General features: G+C 36.7%; 1 protein-coding gene across 1 annotated transcript; it reads right to left on the bottom strand.

Moving 5' to 3' along the window:
• Nucleotides 1-179: 179 nt before the first annotated feature.
• Nucleotides 180-2,564, bottom strand: LOC112708195 (protein SLENDER RICE1-LIKE 1). The gene has a single exon (XM_025760371.3). The coding sequence runs from the start codon at nt 1,844-1,846 to the stop codon at nt 356-358; it is 1,491 nt and encodes a 496-aa protein (XP_025616156.1). The 5' UTR covers nt 1,847-2,564; the 3' UTR covers nt 180-355.
• Nucleotides 2,565-18,655: the final 16,091 nt, after the last annotated feature.

Raw genomic sequence — 18,655 nt, 5'->3', positions numbered from 1 at the left:
TGACCTTAACCCCAATCAATTCTCTTACACCACCCGGGTTCCTCTCAATAAACTATTATACATGCAAGCAAGTTAAACCTTTCATTCTCGGTGCCATGTCACTCCTCACCAACACTACAACTAGACCATGTATTTGCTCTATGGAATTAAAAGTAAATGTTGTATAGTAGCCAAGTATATAGAGATAAATTCTTAGTAGCCATTTCACATAACAAATATGCAACATAAAATGGAAAAGAACATAACAAGGAAAAGCCCAGAGATAATAGAAGAATCCAAAAAAGGGGGGATGAAAATGATTGTACAACCACTTATGGCTCCAAACAGTTTGAAAGATACAAGACTAAGAGTAAGACTAAGGAAGCCAATGTGGGTGCGGGTGTGGGTCAGGGGTGAGGGGAAAGGGTTGCCAAGCCGAAGCAGCAATGAGGGGCCTCCCATGCCAACCCAAAGTCAAACATCCTTCCTTCTCTTCAACGCAGTACCCCTCAGCTGAGAACAAGCTCAATAACATGCTCGCCTGCCGTAACGCATTTGAGCCCAGGCCGACGCACTTAAACCCTGATTTCTCCAACCGGGCCTTCCATTGGGCCAGCGGTTCATGCCTCTCCACCCGAGCCGGCCCCTCACAACAAACCACGTTGCCAATCTCTCTCTCCAGGTACATTTCGGCTAGCGACTTATCCGGTTCGTTTGGGCAAGCCTCTAGCGAGTCGAAAACGGCCGAGTAGTAATGCAGCGCTTCCGTGAATCGTTCCAAGAACCCGGTCTGGTTATGATTCGCTTCTTGTTCAACCACGGTTACGATCTTAGGGTTTAACCTCCGGATCCAACCCAGGACCGAGTCGATTCCCGAATCGGATCCTAGGAGTCGGTGGAGCTGCATGACGGAGTTGATCGCCACCGCCTCCTCCTGCCGCACCTGTAGCATCCACGGCTCCACGTCCTCAAGCCTTGACGCAGCGACTCCTCGGAAAGCGAACCGGACGTTGACGGAGCGGGCAAGTTCGGCGAGGCGGATGCCGGTTTCGCGGAGGGCATCGCGGCGGTCCGGAGAGGGAGGGCCAATGCCGGTGATGCGGAGGGAGGGGGGACCGCCTGGGCGAAGTGCGAGCGCCTGGATGAGCGGCGGCCACTGGAGTCCATGCGCGAGGTGGAAGTCGACGACGTGGACGGAGGAGTGGCCGCTGAAGGCCTCGAGGATCGCCTGGTTGGCGGTGAAGTGAGCGAACTTGAGATAAGGACATGCCTCGTAGAAATGATGGTAAAGTACGCCTCCGTCGTCGTTAGCGACTGCACCGACTCCGCCGTGGCGGTCGGTGAGGGGAGGAGCGAAGATGCGGCGTGTTAAGGCGCCGATGAAGTGAGCGGCGACCTTGCCGATGGCGGAGGCGGTGGTGACGTGTCTTTGGAGTGATTGCATGGCGTCGATGAGGGAAGCGGCGTGTGCCACGTGGCCTCGCTGGAGAGAATCGGCGCATGAGATGAGCATGTGGACCAGCCTTATCGCAGAGTCTTCTTCCACTTGCTGTTGCTGTTCGGTTGGCAGCAGCAACTCCGTTTGTTGATGATCAATCAGTGGTGGCGGCGGCGGCGGTGGTGGTAGGTGAAGGGCGGTGCTAGTGAGCTGAGACTGAGAGGGAGAAGAAACGTCGTCGTTTATCCAGGAGACGGTAGTATCATCAAAGGGGTTATAATTGTAATTGTAATTGTAGTGCGTGGTTTGAGGAAGGTGGTGGAGGGAGGGTGAGTTAAGCATGATATCGTGAAGGAGGCCTTCATCCACCACCATTTCGTTTTGGTTCACGGTGATCATCTCTTTTGATTTTGAAGACTGGAGAATCATATCATATCGGGTGGTAAAGGAAAATTGATAGTAGATGATTCGAGAGAAAGAGAGAGAGAGTGAGTGAGGTGGCAGAGAGTGGTGGGTGTTGGCCTATTGGGAGTGGAAAGTGATGAGTGATGAAAAAGAGGAGATACAAGCCAGAATAAGTGAAGTGAGGGAGCAATGGAAGTAAATGGTTAAATTAAATGACGTTAATAATAGTGAGAGTGGAGAGGGGTTATTGATTACGGTTTAAGGTAGCATTAAGCGTGAGGTGTTGGTGATGAGTACCTATCTGGCGTGAGGTAAATGCATGGAGAATTGATAGATGCTGGTTTTGTACTTGACTTGTTAGTTGTTAATTCTTCACTTTTTGTCTAGCCACTTTGGCTAATCTACCTCCCGCTACTGTGTGTGTTTATATAATAAAATGGCCTAAGAAGGGGGTGCCAGCCAGCCAGCCCCATCTTGGGATGTGAGAGCACACTGATGCTCTAACACAGGTGGCCTCTCCTTACCACCATTCACCCCTTTTCATTATCTCCTCTGCCCCCCCTCTGCAACTGCTTCTGTTTGAGGATTCTGTGCCAACCCCCCCTCCCACATCTCACTTTTCATTTTTCATTTTCTAAACTATATACATTTATCTCTCCTAATTCTGCAAATAATATATCAACCAAGTTTATCACTTTTTATTTTACATTGCAATTCAATGCACGTGATCCCACTTCATGTGCTCCTCCTTCCATATTTTATATGTACTCACTGTATTGTGCTAGCCAGCTTCTACTTTTTTTTTTTTTCTTTTTTTGAGTTTCAGAGATGAGAAATAACACATCACACCCTTGCTTTCTTGGTTTTAGCAAACAGAGTGCTGCATTTTGAGAATGTTAAGTTTGCTTAAAAATGAAAAGCTAACTAATTTTAATTACATAAAAGAGAGTAAGAGAGTCATCCCGTTTTAATTGGCCAGCCATCAACATAATATTGAAGGGCCAAATCATGAGCAGGGAGGTTGATGGGTCATATTTAAGTTTCCCAGTTCCCTCCATTTTCTACATGTGAAGCTCATTCTTTGGGGTTCACTAATTGGAGAATGCTGGCCTTTTTTAATGATAATTTATGGGAAGAATGTCACTTTCATTGCCACAGATCCAAAGCAATCCAAGTTGTAAGAGGTACAATTCAATTACTGTCTAATAAAACCCGTGTCCAAGTCCAACCATGCATTAGTAGTATAGGGATTTAATTAATTAATGGACTCTGTGTTAACTAGTCATTATCCAAAGGACTTGTTACTGTCCCAACTAGATTCGTCTTTAAAGCTTGTACAGTCAAAACATGCTGCTGTCTAAACTCACCTGTGTATCGCCCTTATAAGGTAAGGTTTAGTAAAGAACTCTTTTCCTTACCCCCCCTCTTTTTTCCAGCATTATATGCTACCAATAAATTTCATCTTTAACTGCTTATCCCCTTCATCAGTTACTACTACCTTATTCACAAAGAAATATAAAGATATACATGCATTAATAGCACTTTGTTACTTAGTAATTAGTTACCCCAATAGTGTACACCGTTTTCTTTCTTTCTAAGCCCATGATGTCACCTAAATTACAATATTCCTCTCCGAGCCATTTTGTAACCACATAAGGCATATAGATGCAATTGCTGCTTAGATCATTAGATGGAATGGGTTTAATTCCGATATTCATGAGCATTTGTATCCAGTAAGATTCAGAAGGAGTAGTTGTACCTTAATCAGGTATCGCTTATCCTAAATTTTTAAGATGACAAAAAAAAATATATATATATATAAATAATTATATTTTTAATATATATATTTTTAAATAACTATTTTTTTAGATTTATTTAAATTTTTACATATGTTTTTTTTATTTATGTTTTTTTTTAGATAAGAAAAATTATTATATTATAATACTATTTTCTTAAAAAAACTTAAACTAATTAAAAAATAAGTGAATTGCTATATTTCTAATAATATTTATATTACTTTCTAAGACTTGAAATTTGTTAAAAAAATTTAAAAATATTTTTAAGTTTTATTTTGTTTTAATTTTATTTTAAAAAATTTTTATTTACATCAAATATATCTCTAGTAACTAAATTTTAAAAAAGTTTAAGAGTAACTCAACAATAATGCATAATAAATATGTTTGATTTGCTTATATTAAAGATTATTTTTGTGAAATTATTTCTAAATTGATCATAATTTTTTTAAAAACTTAGTTATAGATAAATTTGATGCAAATTAAAAACTTCTAGAATAAAATTAAAACAAAATAAAATTTAAAGATATTTTTAAAATTTTTAACAAATTTTAAAGACAAAAAAAATACTTTGCCCTATTTGCTCTATGTTGTTCTCAGAAAGACGTGGAGATCCTGGCAGTGTATGCAGCATGGTAATTAACCCATCAATGTGTCAAGCTGTGACATATTCCAATGCCTATGCTATGCCTATTGAGTGCCTATGTCTTTTTGAAGGGCCTTAAGAGTCAATTTTAATATCTTGGGTTCCCCAAGAAGTGTTAATTCTCTTCGTTCACTCCTATGGTTACTTGAGAATAATAATACACCAATAAATTTAATTTAACAGTACCAAGTTACCGTAAGAGGCAAAAGCGATAGCATGAGGGCATGCATCGCCAAATACTGGTTTCTGCGTAAAGATATGAAGGTGGAGTTAAATTCACTACTTATATACAAATCCAATCCTAATACGTAAATGGAATAATTCGTGGTCCTCCACATATTTATAATAATATTATTGGGGGACCATTTCGAAAGCCCAATATGCTCAATGTATCACCACGAATAATAAATTCAAAGAAAAAATAATAATAATAATAATATAATAACAAAAGGATCGTACTAGCTAGCTAGGTGGTTGACAAGATTTGGAAACTGAAAACCATGTAGCTAGAAATATCATAAATTGATAAAAATTGAAACAGCGAAAGAATTGAATTATATTATTTGCTCTGTTTAATAATACAAGTGGTATATTTGTAGAGAAATTAAAGTGGTCCAGAAATGGGAGCATGGTAAATGGGATTGGGAGTTTGGGACCATTAACAATGTTCGAGCTTAGAGAGAGAGAGAGAGAGAGGAACGGTAGCATTGGTGTGTATCTGTGATGGGAAAATGGATGAATTCCACGTGCACAGTGGCCAAATGAATTCATTGTGTAATGATGTTATTTTTGTGTTTCTTTTTTCAAGAAAATGGAACGATAAGAAGGCAGGTTTCTTATTCTTACCTTTTTTGTTTACCTAAAATGGAAAAGATCAGAATGTGAAAATGTAAAAGTTTTAAATTTATTAGGTGGAATCTGTAATTGAACTATGTTACTACACTGTGGTGGTTGTTGAATGGATCGGAGGTTGGTGATAGGCCGAGGGGGGACCCAGGAATGGAAAACTGTTGTGGTTGGAAATAGAACCAAAGGATCCATCGTCAACTTGTGTGAGAACTCAGAACTCTGAAGTGAAGGAGTGTAAGTACTAAATACTTGGTAGATTTAGTATATTTTTTATTTTCTATTTTTAATTTCTAAATGACTATATTTGGAAAGTGAAGTATAAAGTGTGTTAAATAGGAATTAGATGATCTTTGCGGGTATTACCATTATATTAGGAGATAGGAGATAGAGTTTACATTTATTGTTGTTGAGATTAATTTTATTTATGTCTTTTAAATTGTTAATAGCTTTTTTTTTTTTCTGAAAAATATAGGAGATAAATAACGTTGTTTCTAATATTTTGGTAGTTTAAGGGATATTCTTATATTGTGTCATGAAATTATTCATTTTAAAAGTTTAATTTTTTATATTTAAAAAATTTACCAAAGATTGAACTTTAAATTTTTTAGAATTTGTAATTTTTTTAATAATTTAGTAAAATAAATATTCATCTTTTGGTGGGTCAATTTTTTTTAGTTAATATTGGAGAAAACTTTTTTTTTCCTTTATTTTAAGTTCAAAGGATCGAAAACCTGAAGATTGAAAAATTTAGAAGATAATAGAAGAATAAATTGGCCTAAGCTTTTATTTTAGGGAAAGTATGAGGAGCCAATGAAATATTTATATAATGTGTACAATGGAGGTTTATGGAGTATTAGAGATATAATTATTAGTGTTACATTTTACCATCAGCTGAAGCTTTTGGGATGAGTGGTATCATGACATGGTATTAAAGCACTAGATTCAAAAGGTCAAGAATTAATTTTTCGAGAAGATGTTTATTATTCCTTGTACTCGGATGGTTATTATAAATAGTATAGGAGATGTTCATTTCATAACTCAATAGTCATTGTAACAAATAGTCCATTGTCTCCCTAGTGGGATCCTTTATTTTATTGATATTCCACCAATAAATTTAAGACATAATGACGTATAGATGATGTTAAAGGGACTATGTACCTTATCTATTCTTCTTTTGATTATGCAGCAGCCCATTTGAATACGAAATAAATAAAAGAAAAGGAAAGAGAAGTTTAAATTGACACTAGCTAGGTATCACGGCCTTGGACACACTCCAACGCTACCGTGCCGGCACTCGGACTTACTCAACCTCTTGAGCTAAGACCAAGTCAGCCTAACCCTCAATACTTAGCAAGAAAGCTAAGTATACAAGAGAACACAAGAGAAAGGAAGCTTTGGTGGAAGAACACTTTATTGCTCAAGTGTGGTTACAAATGATTCACACACTCAAACTCTAACTCTCACCCCTATTTATAGCCATCCACCTCCTCAATGGATGGTTAGGATTAAATCTAATCAACGGTCCAGATTAATCATCCAGAACCTTCTTTACAAATATCTATCCTACCACAACTCTCTAAATGTTTCTAGATTATTCCATACCACTCTTTATATTTCTATATTCATCTATACTCTTCTAGAATACTCTATGACCTTCCAGAGTCTTCTAGAACCTTCTAGGGTATTCCGGGACCTTCTAGAACATTCTAGAACGTTCCGGAACCATCTAGAGTATTCTCAAACACTCCAGAAAACTATACAAACACTGTTAAATATAACCTTCTAAAAATTTACCGTGACATTCTCCCCCACCTAATGCGCAGACGTCTTCGTCGCGTTCTGTTCATGATAGCGCTCTAGGTGTTCTTGGAATTGCCACAGATCTTCACGAGCTTCCCAACTAGCTTCAGTTATCGGGAGCCCTTTCCACTTGATCAAATATTGAATACTTGGTGGCACTCCTCTTCGTCGCACGATGCGATTAGCTAAGATCTCTTCGATTTCTTTATCAAATGATCTAATTACCACAGGCGGAGCACGACTTGAGTCACCTCTACTCGGTTCGTCTTGGTCTCCATGATATGGTTTAAGCATACTCACATGGAAGACCGGGTGAATCTTCATAGAGGGAGGAAGTTGTACTTTGTAAGCAACCTCCCCAACACGTCCAATGATCTCAAATGGCCCTTCGTATTTGCGGATTAAGCCCTTATGAACCTTGCGAAAGGCTTTGAATTGTTGTGGAAGAAGTTTGATCATTACCTTGTCTCCCACTTGATAGCTTGCATGCCTCCTCTTCTTATCTGCCCATTTTTTCATCCTCTTGGCAGCTTTGTCGAGGTAAGAACGAGTGACATCTGCTTGTTCTTCCCATGACTTAATCATATGATAAGCTCCAGGGCTCTTCCCTGAATAAGAGGAAGAAAGAGAGTGAGGTGTAAGCGGCTGTTGTCCAGTCACAATCTCGAATGGGCTCTTCCCTGTAGACTCACTCCTTTGCAGATTGTATGAGAATTGAGCAATGTCTAGGAGTTTTGTCCAATCCTTCTGATTAGCGCTTACAAAATGCCTCAAGTAACACTCGAGTAACGCATTCACTCTCTCAGTCTGCCCATCGGTTTGAGGATGGAAGCTTGTTGAGAAATGAAGCTCCGACCCAAGGAGTTTGAACAGCTCTGTCCATAGTCGTCCTGTGAAGCGTGGATCTCGATCACTAATGATGCTCTTAGGCAATCCCCAGTACTTCACCACATTCTTGAAGAATAGTCGTGCTGCTTCCTCTGCAGTGCAGTCAGTAGGGGCAGGTATAAAGGTAGCATACTTCGAAAATCGATCCACTACCACGAGAATAGATCCAAACCCCTCGGACTTCGGTAAGGCAGAGATGAAATCTAGAGAGACACTTTCCCACGGTCGCTCTGATGGAGGCAGAGGTTCCAACAACCCGCTTGGTGTCTTGTTTTCAATCTTATCTTGTTGGCACACAAGACAAGTCTTCACATAGCTCTCCACTTCATCTCTCATTTGAGGCCAATAATAAGAAGATTCAATGAGTGCTAAGGTCCTTCGCTGACCTTGGTGACCAGCCCACTTGGTGTCGTGGCATTCTCTTACCAACTTCCTTCTCAGATTTTCCCATTTAGGAACGTATAGTCTTCTCCCTTTTGTGTAGAGAAGGTCGTTTTCTAACCAAAATCTTTTGGTCTTACCTTCTCTAGCCAACTCCACCAACTTCTTGGCTAATGGATCGTGATGCAACCCTTCCTTGATGGTATGCACAATATCTCCTTCAACCATAGAAATGGCCCCCATCCTGTATGGTTTTGAGATAGGCGGTTTTGCTCCTAACTCCAATTCAATGTTGTCATCCATCTTTCTTCTTGGTGGTAACTGCTTTGGCAACTCGAGAGGTATCACATCCTTATTTTCTTCAAGGACTTCCTTGATTTTGGGAGGAACGTCTTCTCTTTCGAATGTTGACTCCTCTTGTAATAGAGCCAAATATGTAGTCTCTCCCTTCTTGAACCCTTTCTTGAGTTGCATGGCAGACAGTATCGGTGGTCCGCCAACTTTAAAGACTGTAGGGACCATGCATGGAGACCCTTTCTCCATGACGCATACTACGTCGTAGTATGGCATAGGTATTATATTTGCTTTCCTTTGCAAATCGAGTCCGATGACTATTTTAAAATCGTCCATGGGTGCTACTGAGAAATCCACAAAGCCCTTCCAAGAACCAAGAGTCATCTCAACCCCTTTTGCTACTCCCTTAAGGGGTTCACCCTTGGTATTCACGGGTTTGAACCAGCCATTCTTTTCGGTGATCTTCAACCCAAGCCTCTTTGCTTCATCAGGCGTGATGAAGTTGTGTGTAGCACCAGTGTCGATCATAGCCATGACGGGTTTTTCATTGATAAAGGCTTTGACATACATCAAGCCTTTCTTTTCTGCAGTGCTTGCCTCTTTGGTCTTCACAGCATTTATGTGTTGGATAGATCCAACACACTCAGTTACTTGAGTTTGAGCTTCTCGTTCCTCAGCGATAGATGCCAAAGTCCCTAACTTGGGACAATCCTTCATTTGGTGTGGTCCCTTGCACACGAAGCATCCTCCTTTGGGCACGAAAGCCTTCTTCTTTTCTTCGTACTCTTTCTTTGAAGAGTATTTTCCTTCCTTCTTGGTTGAGAAACTCTTCCCCTTGTCTCCCCCACCTTTAGCAAAACTAGGCTTGGAGGAAGACTTGGGTTTAGAGTCTCCCCTATGATACTCAGTGAGTGATTCGGCCACCACGATGGCCTCATCGACATCCTTAACATTCCTTCTTTGTAGTTCTTGCTTTGCCCAAGGTTGGAGTCCATCAATGAAGAAGAACAATGCATCCTCTGATGCTAAGTTGGGGATTTGAAGTGTGAGAGTAGTGAACTCCTTTACATAGTCACTAATTGTACTCTTGTGCTTCAACTCCCTCAACTTCTTCCTTGCTTCATAAACCACATTTTCAGGGAAGAATTGTCTTTTCAGTTCCCTTTTGAAATCTTCCCATGTGGCTATGTTGAAAGTACCCTTTTCCATATCTACGCACTTTCTCCTCCACCACAAAGTAGCATTATCAGAAAGGTAGAGAGCTGCAGTGCGTACCTTTATTGCTTCTTCGACCACCCCGTGGCCTTCGAAGTACCTCTCCATTTGCCATAGGAAGTTCTCCACCTCGCGAGCGTCCCTTACGCCTTGAACTCCTTTGGCTTGGGGAGATCAATCTTTGTCGTCTCCCTTATAATGGTTGGTCGAGATTTCGCCTCCTCGAACCAAACTCGAACTTCTTCAAATAACTTCAAGGAATTCTCAAGCTTCTCTTCGATTTGGAGCATGCTTTCTTTGAAAGCATCTAGTTCTCCTAACACGTGAGCCTCGAGGGTCTCCTTGTCATGTTCTATCCTTTGGAACCGCTCATCCATAGAGGATAGAACATTTTCCAACATAGAAACTCTTTCTTCTAAGAAGTTAGAGTCCTTACCTCTAGGCTCACTTGAAGAACGTACCTTCTTGCCTCCCCATTGAGAAGGAATAGTATCCCTTCCCCTTTGTGACTCAACATGCTCCATGGTGATATTTGAAGCCATACCCACAAACCACTTGTGCTCCCTCTCGAACCTTGCTCGGATACCAAATTATCACGGCCTTGGACACACTCCAACGCTACCGTGCCGGCACTCGGACTTACTCAACCTCTTGAGCTAAGACCAAGTCAGCCTAACCCTCAATACTTAGCAAGAAAGCTAAGTATACAAGAGAACACAAGAGAAAGGAAGCTTTGGTGGAAGAACACTTTATTGCTCAAGTGTGGTTACAAATGATTCACACACTCAAACTCTAACTCTCACCCCTATTTATAGCCATCCACCTCCTCAATGGATGGTTAGGATTAAATCTAATCAACGGTCCAGATTAATCATCCAGAACCTTCTTTACAAATATCTATCCTACCACAACTCTCTAAATGTTTCTAGATTATTCCATACCACTCTTTATATTTCTATATTCATCTATACTCTTCTAGAATACTCTATGACCTTCCAGAGTCTTCTAGAACCTTCTAGGGTATTCCGGGACCTTCTAGAACATTCTAGAACGTTCCGGAACCATCTAGAGTATTCTCAAACACTCCAGAAAACTATACAAACACTGTTAAATATAACCTTCTAAAAATTTACCGTGACATAGGACTTAACATTTGAATGCCACTGAAAAAATAGGACTCAATCAAAATTAATTTTATGGTACAAATTGGATTAGATAATGTTTGAATTATTGAATATAAATAGGAGTTAAATTGATGTTAATTTTGAAATCATATTAGTTGTTATTAGTAAATAAGACCAATTAAAAATAATAGGGCTTGAAACATGAAACAATAAAAAATAATAGGACTTGAAACATAAAACAATCAAATCATAGGAAAATATTGTTTAGCTCTATAATCAAATCTCATGAGATTAACAAATTAATATATTATTTATTATTTCTATGACATCTGAATATAAAAAAATATTTTTTTTACACTTCAAACCAACCAATTTTTTTATTCCCATTCCAGACATAATCATAATTTGCCAAATTGAGAGGTTTTGATGAAAATTAAAATTAATTTACAAATATATTTTAAAATATATTCTTAAAAATTTTTACATTGGATTCGTTTTAAAATTTATTATGATCGAGATTTTTAAATTTTACTTCATAAGAGAATAGATCTCTCTAATAGTTAAAGTTGTTGATTACTAACCGAAATATCCTATGTAACCGTTAAGTGTAGTAGCTGTGACGATACCACATCATAACAATAACAGATAAGGAAGATCTTTCTATAAAGACATATAAAATGTCTCTTTTTAAAGATATTTTTTATAATTAAAATTTAATATATATAATTATTTAAATTATATTATTTTTGTTAAAATTAGGTCAGATAAATTAATTTGATCAAAAAATAATAAATTAAATTTTAAATTAGTCTAAATTAATATTTTTTTTATAAAAAATGACTATAATATTCTTATTATATAAAATGACTTATTATATATATTAATTTTGAGTATCCTAAATTTTAGCATTTTTTTCTTTGTTTTTATAGGATTAGAATTTAAAGTTTTTAAAATTAATATATATATATATATAATAGGGATATATTTTAGTTATATTTTATAATAGGGATAGTGTAGTAATTTTTTATAAAAAAAATATTAATTTATATCGGTTTAAAATTTAATTTATTAATTGTTTTGCTAAATTGATTTGTCTGGTTTAATTTTAATAAAAATAATATAATTTAATTGATTATATGTGTTAAATTTTAATTTTTAAAAAATATCTTAAAGAAATGTTTTTAATTAATAAATAAAAAGATCTTTTTACATGAAATACCCAAACATAAAATTACTTTTACTTTTTTATAAGATCTTTTAAAAAAAGATAACTTAAAAAAAGATCTTTTCTTAAAAGCTCACCCAAACAAGCCTTTAACGTCTTTATCTAAATGGCTCTCAACAAATAAAATCACGTTATTTTAATTTGTAGTAGTTCAAAATGTATTTTAATAAAAAAAATAGAGCCCCAACAAAAAACTTCTATATATAGAAATTAGTTATTTAATAACACAAATAATTAAAGACAAACTTAACTGATATTGTTATTTTTAGGAGGATCAATCAGTATTATAGTAGATATAATAAAATATTCATTTGTCTTAACAAAAATTAATACCTAAAGACGGTATTTCAGTGATGTTTCGAAAAATATTGACTTATTTAATAACTTTTGTAACAATACAAGACTATAAATTTAAATGATGTAAAATTTTAATAAGAAATTATGTTCGTTATATTATTTTGATTTCAAAAACGAATATACCAATAAATAAAATATTTTTATGATAAATTTCAGGAAATACAATTTTTTATAACAGTATATTTTGACATAACAATAAAAAAGTTTTAAGAACAAAGTTTATTTCATATTGGACTGTATTTTTAAGAACAAAGTTTATTTCATATTGGACTGTATTTGTTTATATTGATTTAACATAATAATATTGTCTACAAATTCAATTACTTATATTATTTACATAGAAGCATTTGAAAAGATAAAATTATAACATAAATATTTCAATTTAAGTTTAACAATAGAATAAAAAATTGGCTAGCAAAAGAAAGTTTAAGAGCTAACCTAAGCTTCTATTTTATTTATATTTCACCAATAGATTTAAGACATAATGACGCATGGTTGCAGATGATGTTAGAGGGATTATACACCTTGTTTATTCTTTTTTTTATTATCCAGTCTTAGATAGTTCGATACCAGTCCATTTGTATACGAAATGAATAAAAGAAAATAAAAAAAAAGAGTTTAAATTAACATTGTGACTTAACATTTGAATGCCAATAAAAAAATAGGACCTCAATCAAAATTAATTTCTTTTGAATGTTTGAATTATTGAATATAAATAAGTGTTAAATTGATGTTAATTTTGAAATCATATCATTCAGTTGTTATTGTTGGGAATAATACACCATTCCCCCTTGAGAAAACACCTTTGACAGAGAAATAAAATAGACACAATCACAACACAAGAATTTAACGTGGAAACTCCAATTACCGGAGAAAAAACCACGGCCGTTGTCAAATGACAACCAGAGAATATCACTATGTGAAAATTGTTACAACACATAGACTTCTTTTCCTCACCGGCACCCCAGTACACCCACACTCTCTCAAAGCAAATATCTAACTACACCTCACAACACTCTCTAATCAAAGAGTACAGAGGAAAAGAAAAATCAGATACAAGCTTAAAGTGTTTCCGACTGGTGCAAAAACAAATGGAGAACTTAGCCTCATATTTATAGCCTAGGCCACCCACTCCATTTGCTATCCTAAGCAATGTGGGACTAATTCAACCAAATCCTAACAATCTCCACCTTGATTGAAATAGTCACACATCTTCAGCTTCCATTGTCAACACCGACAATTCTTTGCTGCCATTGTCTATACCGACAATCATAGTTCATAGAACTATCATACTCCACCATGAAAGTATACTCACTTGGAATTAGACCACTCCAAGCATTTCGCCTTGGTACAGATCGAAACCTTGCTGAAAATTCATGGTGCAACTTCCAAATTGGCTTTTCCTGGAAGTTCTTCAGCCATCGACCTAACTCCGCCACACACCTTGCATCTCAACGCCAACCAATGCCCGTGTGCAATTGTGGACCTGATTGCCACAACTCATCCTTATCCATGGCAGTGCGGTAATACCATGAGGATACTTCTTGTCTTCTAGAGAACATCATCTTCTCTCATAGAGAGAGCAACCAGAGATCTTCTCCTTCAACGCCTTGTGCAAACCTGATTGTATCAACACATCCTTGACTTGTATTTGCCACAAGCCAAAATTGATTCTTCCATCAAATTTTTCTATTTCAAGCTTCACAGCACTTGAATATCCTGACATTGTTGCAACCGTATACTGGAATAGTATAACTCAACTGTAGACCGTGCACTAGGAAGGGTCCCCAGGAAAGAGAGGTGGGTCACAATGGACACACTTAAATACCAAGTCTTTCCTTAGCCAGAACCTTTCCTTAGCCAGAACCTTTCCAAACTGCACTCTCACAGTGTCACACTGCCTTCCAGCAACAACAACAGCAACCAAAGATCAACCTCAAGCCACAGGGCAAAATTCTTTTCTGATGTGGAAGGTCAGACTAGGCTGCAACCACAGAGCATACTAAGAATAAATCCCACCGAACCGAAGCTCTGATACCACTTGTTGGGAATAATACACCATTCCCCCTTGAGAAAACACCTTTGACAGAGAAATAAAATAGACACAATCACAACACAAGAATTTAACGTGGAAACTCCAATTACCGGAGAAAAAACCACGGCCGTTGTCAAATGACAACCAGAGAATATCACTATGTGAAAATTGTTACAACACATAGACTTCTTTTCCTCACCGGCACCCCAGTACACCCACACTCTCTCAAAGCAAATATCTAACTACACCTCACAACACTCTCTAATCAAAGAGTACAGAGGAAAAGAAAAATCAGATACAAGCTTAAAGTGTTTCCGACTGGTGCAAAAACAAATGGAGAACTTAGCCTCATATTTATAGCCTAGGCCACCCACTCCATTTGCTATCCTAAGCAATGTGGGACTAATTCAACCAAATCCTAACAGTTATTAGTAATTCATATCAATTAAGAATAATAAGACTTGAAACATGAAACAATCAAATCGCAAGAAAATATTGTTTAGCTCTATAATCAAATCTCGTGAGATTAACAAAGTAATAAATTATTTATTATTTTTATGACATCCGAATATAAAAAATAATTTTTTTACACTTTAAACTAATTTTTTTTATTTCCAGGCCATTCCAGACACAATCATAATTTGCCAAATTAAAAGTTTTTTTTATGTAAACTAAAATTAATTTACAAATATATACTACAATAAATTCTTAAGAAATTTTATATCAGATTCATTTTTAATTTTATTATGATCGAGATTTTTGAACTTTATTTTCTTAAAAATATATCTCTTTAATAGTCAGAGTTGTTGATTAGTGATTACTAATCGAGAGATCCTATGTGAGTGCTAAATGAGGTAGCCATGAGGATACTATATGACAATACCAGATAAATAGTTCTCCACCAAAACACGCACTATAAGAAAGACGCTAAGTTTCGTCGGATTTACCTGTAGAATAATGAAAATTATCCGTTGGTAAATGTGTTTATCGTCAAATTTTTTGTCGGATTCAATCCGACAGTATAACCCTCGCCATTGACGGATTCTGCGATGGATTATTTATTTAATCCGCCAGTAATTATAGTAAAAAAATTCCGTTGGTAAGTTTGGTGCTCCACAATTTTTTCCCACCTATTTATCGTCGAATACTGCCCCCGATAAATCTGACAGTAAATTCAATTTTTTTCTTTACACAATAGGTGGTCAAATTCTTTTTTTTTAAATGTAAATTTATTTTTTGGCATAATTAGTAGTCAAATTTTAAAAAATAGAAATCAAATATGAAAAATTAAATATCAAGTATACAAAAAAAAAATAAACAGCCAAAATAGTAAAATATACAATGAAACAGTCTACGACAAACTCCAATATCTAAAGATTTTAATAATCATCGTCATCATCCCTCTGGTCCTGCTAAGACGGTTATGCGGTGATGTCGATGCCCCAGTAACAGCACCGTTGCCACTAGCAGCGTTGTTGTAACTGGCCCGCATCTGTTCTTGGTACGCCCCGTTTGTTGCTTCATCCGCTGAAGTTGCTCCAACTCCCATCTCCACTCCAGCCTGAATGAATTTGTTTGATATGCATGTGAGAATCTCCTAATACTTCTCCTCAGACTGTTGTAGCTACTCAACCTATTGGTGAAGGCTCCGAGTGAGCTCCAGCACCTGCTCCTTCAAATCGACGTCGTCATCAGGATCAACGAGCCAACTGGTGGTAGATGTAGATAAATGTCTCAGTGCGGAGGTACGGAGATTGTCAGCAAAGAACAATCCCAACCCATAGACGTGGTTCTTATATGGATCAGATGCGGTCTCACACTAAACCGTGTTAGGATCGACTTCAGCTGTGTCAGAGTTGTTGACATCGTCTCCAGTTTGCTGAAATTGCTGGGTTGTGGCCTCCGCAAATCTCTACGTGCAAGACTCTTGTGTAATACATGTTTTGATTAGAACTGCAGTTAATTGAAAAATTAAACTTTATACCCTATGATGTTTATTCACATAATGATCCGCAGCCTGCTGATCAACAAATCTTTCTTTGTTCTCCTTCAAGGTGTGGGTGTACTTAAAGGTCTCTTCCATCGTCACATCATGACTCAATGACTTAGACTACGCAGGTTGAAACAACATGTTAAATCAAGTTATAATGACATAATATTTCAAAAACAAAACAAAATTAATAACGAATTAAAATAAATGACATACCAGTCTCGACTTTGTCTTCATAAAAGTCGCTGACCTACCAGTATACTTCGACGACCTGGCCGATACTCTGTTAGTTTTGTTTGTGAGACGACGCTTGAACCCCTCATCGGTCTCCCAATGGACGTACAGTGCCTTTTTAAGATTCGAGCAGAGCCAAATAGTGAGGTGGCCGCGCTGTTCACGTACGTCCTCCAACATCTACTACAGCCGCTTAGCCATCTGATGGTCGAAGATCTTCCAAATCATGACATCGTGCATCTTGTCACATATAAATTTCTATTGTACAAAGAACATTTAGGACTAGTTAATCGAAATTAAATTCATAATTAAACAAAACAGAAGATATAAACTAAGTAAGGTTTGAATATGTAGAGTTTTTACTACCCACTTCTGGAATTATCGCTTTTTGGTCTCAACAGGGATCTTTGTGTAGCTTGGCCACACATGGTCGTACATCAGCTTGATAACATTAGTACACTTTTGTATAAATGCATTGTTATTTGGTGCAAAACTTATCAATGAAAAACTCAAGATTAGTAGTTTATTAAAAAATTATTTGAAACAATCTATTAACTTCAATTGTATTTAGATTTTTTAGAAATTTCGACAGAGTTTCATCTATAAATAGAATGCGCCACAAACTTTATTCATCAACAACAAACCCTAAACAGTTCACAAACAATCCGATATGAAATTATATGATTTAAGCTACAACATTCATCAACAATGAAGTAGTATACATATAAAACTAGATATCTTAACAACGTAAATTCACTAACCTATCCTAACAAGTTAAATCCACTAAAACTAGAAAATTAAGTGTAACTAAATTAAACTAACTAACTAAAATAGTACGCATATAAAAGACTTAAAATAGCACTCACGTTGTCAAAATATCAGGTCAAATCATCATCCGTACGATGGGAGCTGGTGGAGAGCCATCTAGCTAGGATTCGTGAGAGAATTCTAGCACCACAGTGTCTGTCGCTGGATGCATCGTTGTCATTCAAATAGTGGGCTGCTGAGCGGACGGAGATGGTGGAGGAGTCCATTCTAGTGAAGCGACCGGATGACTTCATAGTTGTGAGGGTGGTACAACAGAAGGACCCACGTAGTTGAAGTTAGAGACCATGATGAACGACTAATCCTATGCACCCATTGCCTATAACATCCCAGGAGTAGTCGAAGTAGAGGGCAATGATCGAGAAGTCCAGAGATACCAATAGACACCCTCCCTCTACCACGACCATACAGCCGATTCGTAACACCTCTACCTATCGTCATGTCTGCAAAGAACATACAAATTGAATTCAAATTTATAACCACTAAAATTAAAATTTTTACTTAGAATTAATCAAATTAAAATCTTATAAAATTTGCAACAACAATTCCCATCATTCTTATTTTTCAATTTCATTCAAAATCTTATAAAAATTTCGACAAAAGCTCCTCTGAAAATCGAATTTCTCCATCCTTCAAAGTTCCTTCCAAACCAAATATCTCTTAACCCTACACAAATTTTCAAATATTAAATAATTTACTCAACATAAATTTTATTGGTTTGTTATCTTTAATTGTCTTTAAATTATTAATTTTTCAATCATTAAGGCAACAAACAAGGGTTCAAATCCTAATCCACCCACAAAGAGGTTTCAAGCATTGTTACTAATAAAATTTACTAGTAAAGCTACTAATCCATTTATAATCTTTAATCAACTTTCACTCAATCATTTAAACAAATTTCAAAAACATAAATTATAATACCTAAAACGTTAATCAACTCAAAAACCTAAATCATAATACTAATTAACAACTAAAACCTAAATCAATCCTAAATTTAACTAAAACAAAAAGAAAAATTAATTAAAAAATGATCATGTTACCAGAGAAGGAAGATGGGTGGCTGGAGGTGGTTGGCGGTGGTCACTAGAACGTCAACGACATGCTGGTGGTAGCCGGTGCTACGACGACGGCTAGCAAAAGAGAGAGAGAGGGGGGCTGTTGAGGGAGAGATAAGAGG

This window comes from Arachis hypogaea, chromosome 1 (genome assembly GCF_003086295.3).
Source record: "Arachis hypogaea cultivar Tifrunner chromosome 1, arahy.Tifrunner.gnm2.J5K5, whole genome shotgun sequence".
Classification (NCBI taxonomy): Eukaryota; Viridiplantae; Streptophyta; class Magnoliopsida; order Fabales; family Fabaceae; genus Arachis; species Arachis hypogaea.
This window is presented reverse-complemented; position numbering and strand designations above follow the sequence as displayed.

Coding starts and splice junctions, on each gene's coding strand:
- LOC112708195 (XM_025760371.3), bottom strand. CDS start 1,846: ATGATTCTCCAGTCTTCAAAATCAAAAGAGATGATCACCGTGAACCAA.